Source organism: Zootoca vivipara, chromosome 11 (assembly GCF_965207765.1).
Source record: "Zootoca vivipara chromosome 11, rZooViv2.hap1.1, whole genome shotgun sequence".
NCBI lineage: Eukaryota > Metazoa > Chordata > Lepidosauria > Squamata > Lacertidae > Zootoca > Zootoca vivipara.
This window is the reverse complement of record NC_142594.1, coordinates 38,450,107-38,457,960: the sequence shown is the minus strand read 5'-3', so window position 1 is coordinate 38,457,960 and position 7,854 is coordinate 38,450,107. Positions and strand designations below refer to the sequence as shown.

The 7,854-nt window shown below is 42.6% G+C and overlaps 1 protein-coding gene across 6 annotated transcripts in view; it reads left to right on the top strand.

Moving 5' to 3' along the window:
* The first annotated feature begins 139 nt into the window (after positions 1-139).
* Positions 140-7,854, top strand: part of LOC118091986 (uncharacterized) — a 29,921-nt gene continuing 22,206 nt past the window's right edge. For 4 of the 6 annotated variants that reach the window (XR_015946369.1, XR_015946368.1, XM_088653987.1 and 1 more), the window contains exons 1-6: positions 140-363; positions 1,663-1,923; positions 2,615-2,733; positions 5,828-5,956; positions 6,292-6,356; positions 6,863-6,919. Coding sequence is in view for 4 of the 6 variants with exons in the window: in XM_088653987.1 (XP_088510113.1) it covers positions 1,710-1,923; positions 2,615-2,733; positions 5,828-5,956; positions 6,292-6,356; positions 6,863-6,919 (584 nt within the window). In the remaining 2 variants the exon portion in view is untranslated. Of the gene's footprint in view, positions 364-951; positions 1,052-1,662; positions 1,924-2,614; positions 2,734-5,827; positions 5,957-6,291; positions 6,357-6,862; positions 6,920-7,854 lie in introns of those variants that run through there. The other 2 variants (XM_088653986.1, XM_088653984.1) reach the window with 2 other exon arrangements.

The window sequence follows — 7,854 nt, the reverse complement described above, 5'->3', positions numbered from 1 at the left end:
CGCCTCCCCTCGCCGAGCAGCTGAGGCAACCCGGACGCGGAAACACCCGGCCTAGGCAGCGCGGCGGGAGATGGGCGAGAGAGGAAGGCTGCCCACGCCGCCCTCAGGCGCCGCCTCGGCCTGCAGCCCCGGAGCAACGAGGGGGACGCTCCTGAGGGAGTGGCCGGCGGGGCGGAGGGAGGAGGGCCGCGCCCGCTGTCTTCCTGCGGCGGGAGAAGCGGGAAGGAGCCTGGCTTAGAGGGGGAAAGGGAGGAGGAAGGCCGCCTTGCTTCCCACGTCTCTCTCCAGAAGAGCCGCCTCTGGGTTTCGCTGCGTTTCCTCCTGCGCCTTTAAGCAGGTGCGGCCCAGGCAGAGGTCCCACAGGTGAAGTTGTTCTCGGGCGCCTGGGCTTTGGTGGCAGGAGGTGCTCCGCTCTCTGCGTTTCCTCTGCCTGGTTATGCAAGGAGCATCATGGGTGCAGAGGAGGGTTACAGGCATCCCTTCCTTTAAAGGTTCTTCCTTTGTGGCCATTGCCTTGTTCCTTGTATCTGAGGACAAGTAGGGACTTTTGTTCCATATTTATTTTCCCACAGGTGAAGTGGCCCTCGGATGCTTGTGCTTTGGTGGCAGGAGGTGCTGATTCGCTCACTGGGTTTCCCCTGCCTCGTTGTGCAAAGAGCATCATGGGTGCAGAGTAATAATAATAATAATAATAATAATAATAATAATAATAATAATAATAATAATTTATACCCTGCCCATATGGCTGGGTTTCCCCAGTCACTCTGGGCAGCTTCCAACAGGATATTAAAAACAAAAAAAACATTAAACATTAAAAACTTCCCTAAACAGGGCTGCCTTCAGATGTCTTCTAAAAGTCAGATACCCGGTAGTTGTTTATTTCCTTGGCATCTGGTGGGAGGGCGTTCCACAGGGCAGGTGCCACTACCGAGAAGACCCTCTGCCTGGTTCCCTGTAACCTCACTTCTCGCAGGGAGGGAACCGCCAGAAGGCCCTCAGCGCTGGACCTCAGTGTCCGGGCTGAACGATGGAGGTGGAGACGCTCCTTCAGGTATACTGGGATGAGGCTGTTTAGGGCTTTAAAGGTCAGCACCAACACTTTGAATTGTGTTTTGGAGAGTTACAGGCATCCTTACTTTAAAGGTTCTTCCTTTGTGGCCCATTGTCATCTTCTTATATTTGAGGACAAGTAGGGACTTTAATTCCATATTCATTTCCTTCATGGATGTTCTGCTTTTCCTCCAAGGCAGCATGCATATATGGCTCTCTTCCTACTTCATTTTGTTCTCACGACGACTCTTGTGAGTTGAGTTAGGCTGAGAGAAAATGGATTACCTCAAGGTCACCCAGTCAAGCTTCATAGCAGAATGGGGATTTGAACTCGGGCCTTCCAAGTCCAGCAGAAGTTGCTGGCGGATAGTTGCCTCTATGATCTTGAGAACAAAGAAAGACTTTAAAAAAGAAAATTCCCAGGGTCAGCCTTTGCCAAATAATGTGAAATAATTTTCAATGGCTTTTAAAAATACTATATATATATATATATATATATATATATATATATATATATATTTAAAGGGAAGTGTTGAAGGGCTATTTTCCTGAATGTGAAAGCTTTTGTGCTAGAACTGTGGCTTCATTGTAATTGTATCTCTCTTTTTTTAGTTCTGTAGAAAGTTGAGACCTCATTAAGAAAAGTTCTAGGACTCAGTATGTCAAGGTATGGTGCAGCTCTGGCGTTTCCCATTTGGTTAATGCTGGTGTGTCAGTCTGGCTGCTGCCTTGTGGACTCTATAACTGCTGCACGTGGTTTTAGCCATGTGCATGATTACATCAACAAATCGAACTGGGATCAAGACTATTGTGAAAGAAAAAGGAAAGTATCTCATTTTGGTGGCTGGAGACTTTCCACAGAAAAATTCACAGGTACTGTACTTTTCAACTAGTGGTATACTAATATAATATTTTGCATACAGCATATTAAAAAGAAAAACTGGGCAGAATTACTTGTAAAGGTCACCTTATCTGGAGGAACATATTGCCTGATTACATAATAGCTGAACACCAGAGAGAATTAGCTGGGCTTAAGTTTCACTGGAACCAGAAAAATTTATTTTTGGGACCAATTGATTTAAATGTGATTTAAACATGGGTCCCAAAAACTCAGGTGGGCATAGTCTGCCATTTATTGTGGTCTCGGCCAACCTCCCGAATCTTCCAGCAACTGGAGAGAGGATCTTCTTTAATTTGCTGAGTACAGAGGAGATACGAAACACTTTCTTTTCTTACTTTTTCCAATGCAAGCTTTGGGGAGGGATACTGCCAGGTGTTCTGCTTAGCAGATGACTGGGACACTTGTTAGTGGCAAATGAGTTTGCAGCCACTGCTGCATTTAAGTGTGAGTCAATTTCCCTGGTATCGGATCAACAGCTCTACTTTTTAATATATATTTCTAGTAGCAGTAATTCAATAGCTAAAACTCTGTTGGTTTTCATTGTCAAACTCCACATCATTAGATGCAGTTCACAAACAGGAATCTGTTGTTTTTAAGTCAAATGACTAATACAGCTAGTCCTCTGGAAGGGTATGTAAAAAACATTTTGCTTGTTCCTTTTAGCCACACTTCCCATTGATCGTATTCAAGAGAATTATGTTCGTGAAGTGCGAGACGTCATTTTTTCATTTGTCTACCCTACACCATTTAAATCCAGAGTTCTGCTTGTAGCTGTCTCAAAGGTTAGGCTTCATTTTATTTATTTGCAACTCCTCTAACTGTGTGATACAAGGTTGCTGATTTGCAACTTTTAGAAAATATTGGGAGTCTATTGAGTACACAAAATATAAGCTGCATAGCATATTGAATAGAAATATATTGCGGCCCAGTTTGCATTGGGTGTATTGAACTTCTTCATTTGGCATTCAACTCCTTGCCAGAAAACTTTCTAGAACATTTGTGGAGATCCCTTAAAATTCCCCCACCTCTGCGCTGGTGGAACTCAGAGCATACAACGTAGGTGTGGAAGTAATTATTCTTTATCTTATAGAAGAGATCACACACCACCCTCTTTTGTTCTTTCTCACCTCCCTTTTCACTTCAGATCTATGCCCCAAGGCTTCAAACTGAGTAATTTGTTTAGTTTACTCAAGTCCAAAGCTCCAATAACACACGAAAGATTTGTACTGCATGTACAGTGGTGCCTCGCTTAACGAATGCCCTGCTTAATGAAATTTCCGCTTAACGAAAGGATTTTTCGAGCGGAGGTTGCCTCGCTAGATGAATTCGTTTTATGAAAAATTCATCTAGCGAATCGCGTTTTCCCATAGGAATGCATTGAAATTCAATTAATGCGTTTCTATGGGCAAAAAAAAATCCAAAAAAAAAATCAATGCATTCCTATGGGATTTGCTAGACAAATTTTCCGTTATAAGAAAAGACCCGTGGAACGAATTAAGTTCATCTAGTGAGGCACCACTGTACTGTACTCCAGGGGTTCATGTGTTATTCCTGCCTCCTTCCCTTCTCATACAACAGGCATGTCCAACTCCTAAGAGACTGCAATCTACTCCCACTGTATAAAAAAGTGGCAGTTTTATACCCATTGGATTGACCAAAGTTGTTGAGCTTTTGGGGGGGGAGGAAGACCCAAAGTAGTTGAGCTTTTTTTTTTTTTTGAGGGAGGAAAAATTATTTTTTATGTATTTTTATTTTCTTTCTTTTTGGGGGCATCGCGGGCCAGCGGCCCCTCTCCGTAACCCCCGGAGAGGGTAGGGGGTTGCCATTTACTCCCCTAGCAACCGCCAAATTCCTTACGAAGGTCAGAGAGATGGAAAACAGGTCCGCCATTCCTGCAGGCGGAAACCGGAACCCCCCGACTGTTTTTGGAGTGGGGGGAGCTTGGGCTGAGCACTTACGACGGCCAGGACTCCCGGACGCTAATCTGCATGGCGGGGATTTCCATGGTTAAAGAAGATAATTAGGCTTAAATTTATGGACATACTTCAGAAGGAGGGGAAGAAGCGCTGTTTACTGCTGAGAATTTTATGCTGCTGAGTGAGAGGAGTCAAAGAATGTACGGCATCTGGAAGAAGGATTGATGGGGACGGAGCGATAAGGGAAGCAAGTTTTTATTTTTTCTTCATATTGTTGCCTCGTACCTTCCCGGACGCAATGTCCTGGCTTGTTTGGAGTGAAAGAGAAGCAAAAGACTGTGTGAGTTGAACTTTATAGCTGTTGTTACTGAGCATATTTCTTAAAGATGTGAAGTTGCCGATGAGAAAAGCCCCCCCCTAGTCAGACGGAAGGAGTTCTGGACGCGTTCGGAGGATTTATGAGCTGTGACGCACTTTAAATTGGAGCAGCGACCTGAAGCTAAGTTCAGCTATAGGGCAAGGAGATCCATTAATTTACCAAGAGTTCATGGTTGGATGTTTGGGTCTCCTGCCTGAAAAAGCTGTAAATTCTATAAAGATAAATAAATCGTAAATCTTCATGGCTATGAGAGAAAATGAAAGTGATTTGAGCCTTTTAAGATGGCGCTGCTACTTCGTCGCAACAGGGAGCTCCACTAAGAAGATTTATGGGGAGGCTGGACTGATTAACTCACACAGGAGAAAGAACATCTGTGAAACTTTGATATTTATCTCAGCAGCTGGAACAATCGGATGAAAGTGGAAAACATCTATGTGACTGTAAGGGGAAGATTTGGAATATTATGAGCTTGGAGGACGATTTGAACTTTAGAAATAAGACGGCAGTGGACAGTTGCGAGGAATTCCCAATTTCTTGAAGCATGGGAACCCAAAAATAAATTATTTAGATGATTTGGCATAACATTCGGTTTGATTGATATATATATGTGTATAATTTGAAATATTGAATGTGATATAATTGGTTTTAATTGGAAAATTAATAAAAATATTTTAAAAAAAAAAAAATATTTTCTTTCTTTTTTGGGAAGATTGATCAGGATCACGCGATCAACCAAGAGCACACCGCAATCGACTGGTAGATTACAAACAGCCTGTTGGACATGCCTGTCATACAAGCACTGCACCTCTCTTCCTTCCTGTTTAGCACTACACCTGCACTGGAGTTTTCACCACAGTTAGCACCAAACCAGTTTGCAACCACAGGTGAAAAAAAAGATGTGTAAACTCTGATTTTTGAAAAGGTGTGATGCTAATCAGCATTGTTTCCAAAATAAAAGGGGAGGGGGAAAGGTCTGTATTAGAGGGGAAGAGGGGTGTGTGTGAGCCCAGTGAGTGCGCTCCCAATCTCCTTAATTTTTATGGGGCCTGATTTACATATTCCACAAGCTGTTGACAGAAAGGATGCTTTTTTAAAAAAACAAACAAACTATAATGACAACTAGGAGTAAAATAAAAAGGCTACACTACTGGTAGAGTACAGAGAGGAGATGCCACATGGCTCTTGGGCAACTGTTGTGCTGAAAATGTGACATGAACTTCCATTTGAGTCTCAGTGCATCATTTTTTTGTGAATTAAGTGATTTACAATTCTCATCCCATTAAGCCCACACAGTAATCCTATGAGTGAAGCTGAGGACACTGAACTTTAGCACTGGAGGTGCTCCAGCTTCTCACATAATTGCAAACCTATTGCAGTGACTAAATACAGTGGCCAGCTGTTGCTAGCCTTGCCCTAAACAATAGATGGATTCAGCTCATCTGTGTTATTGATAAATAGAATCTGTGTTATGAGAGGAGGGAGGAGTAGCAGCTGGACAAATCACTAATTAAGTGGCATTTCCAACTATAAGGAATGTCTTTTGAATTCTAAGTGATTTCTGTGTTGTCATTCTCCCTCCAGGAAGTCTTGGAAGATATTTTGGACCTGGATGTGTCCGTCTCAGACTCGGAGGACTTTATACAGCTTGTCTCTGGTGCAAAAATTGCCTTGGGATCTCTGCCTCTGGCCCACAGATATGGTGGCCATCAGGTCAATAATAATACTTGCTCTGTCTTACCTGAGCTTTAGCTCCTCTCCCTTGACTTACTGTCTGCAAATATTTCAGGAATTCCATCTCTGATTCCTATTATTGCCATACTTCTCTGTCATGATAGAACAGAACAAATTATAACTTGGCTAACACTGCTCCAATCTGTTGCTATGTCTCTGAAACATGCTTGTAAGAAATTTGTAGGACTTGTTTTTCTAACATGTTGAATCTCACCATCACCAGAAGATTTAGGAATGATTTTTCTAGTTATAAATCTGCTGTAAATAATACCAAATAGTGACTTGGGTTTTTTAATTTCTTCTTTCCTTGTTAGTTTGGTAGCTGGGCAGGTCAGCTGGGTGATGGAAGAGCCCATTTGATTGGTGTTTATACAAACAGGTACTGCATTCTTCTTTTTGAATAGTCGGTCTCTAAATGATATACTTTCAGAAAGTACATTAAGAAATATTACTACTGATAATTAAAATACTTGGGCTGGAATAACTTACTGACCAAACACAAATGCTGTGGTTTGCTGTTTGTTCTGATTTAAAGCTAAGGAGCAGGTTTTGTGGCTGTCAAATCCCTGGCTCCAAATGAATTGGGTGCTGGTCTCCCACAGATATGCACTTTACACCCACCCTCATCAGCTGGCATCACCATCCATCGAAGTGATTGGCAGGTGATTTTTTATTTTTTTTAGTGTAACCAAATTTGTTGAGCTTTGTTGAGGCGAATTCCAGGACATGTCATGGAAAATCAGGGTGTATGGCAGCCCTACCCAGCCCCTGATTTATAGTGTTCATGGCTATGGGAAGATTTAAACCTGGAACTTCTGGGCTCACATCCTTTCCTACTGCACTGTATCAGTTCTCAGTATTACTAATGTCAATGGTTTTTTGCAGGTTTGGTGACAGTTGGGAACTGCAGCTGAAAGGTTCAGGAAGGACTCCGTACTCTAGGTTTGTCGTGTGTTTTGTGTATTATTCTGTATTCACCCTTGATAGCTCTTGGTCTTGTTTCTGTTTAATTTAATTCTGAAATTGAAACCTTTCATTTCAATGACTTTGGCCAGCTTAAAAAAACATCCCAACCTCAAAGCACAAGATTATCTGTCTGCATGAAATTGTAGCATGTAGCACCCCTTTGTTCAAGTCATCAGGAGCAAAATAATTTTGCCTTATGTTTTGACGATCACTGCCGTAACCTATTTATTTATTTAAGAAGGACCAGGTAAATTAATGGGGCCTACGTCAATTAGTCAGCATTAACCATGATAGCTAGAAGCAGAAGAGCTGCATATCTCTTAACATTAACAACTGGGAGGTAACATCATACCAGTTTGGGGGAGCTCTTACTGTCTTGCATTGCCCAGGAATTAGGGGAAATCACATTAATGCTGAGCAGAGAACTATAGGAGTCCTGAGGATTTGTGGAGGTATGCAGGTTCTTTATAGTCTAGATATGTAAGTGGGGTAGGGCCAGGGGAAGGTGTAATGTAACATCTGATTTCATTTGAACATGTTTCTAAGGGTGATACTAGTTGCACACTTGCTATCCTTTTAAGAGCTGAAACTGCTATTCTCTGCTAGAAATTAGCATAGCTGCCAAGTTCTCCCTTTTTTTAAGGGAAATTCCCTTATGCTGAATAGGCTTCCTCGCGAGAAAAGGGAAAACTTGGCAGCTATGAATAAGGACTCACATGCAGCTTTTAAATTCCTGCTTTATATGATGCCTACGCCTGGGAAGAGTTTCCCAAACGTTTTTTCCTGGAACAAGTTTACCCTAGCATGGCAAAATTAAAACACCAGGAGCTGGAAGATAGTTCAGATGATAAGGACCACTTACCAGTAAGTGGCGGTTGCAGCCCAGCGTGGGCCACAGTGGTGCCAAAGCG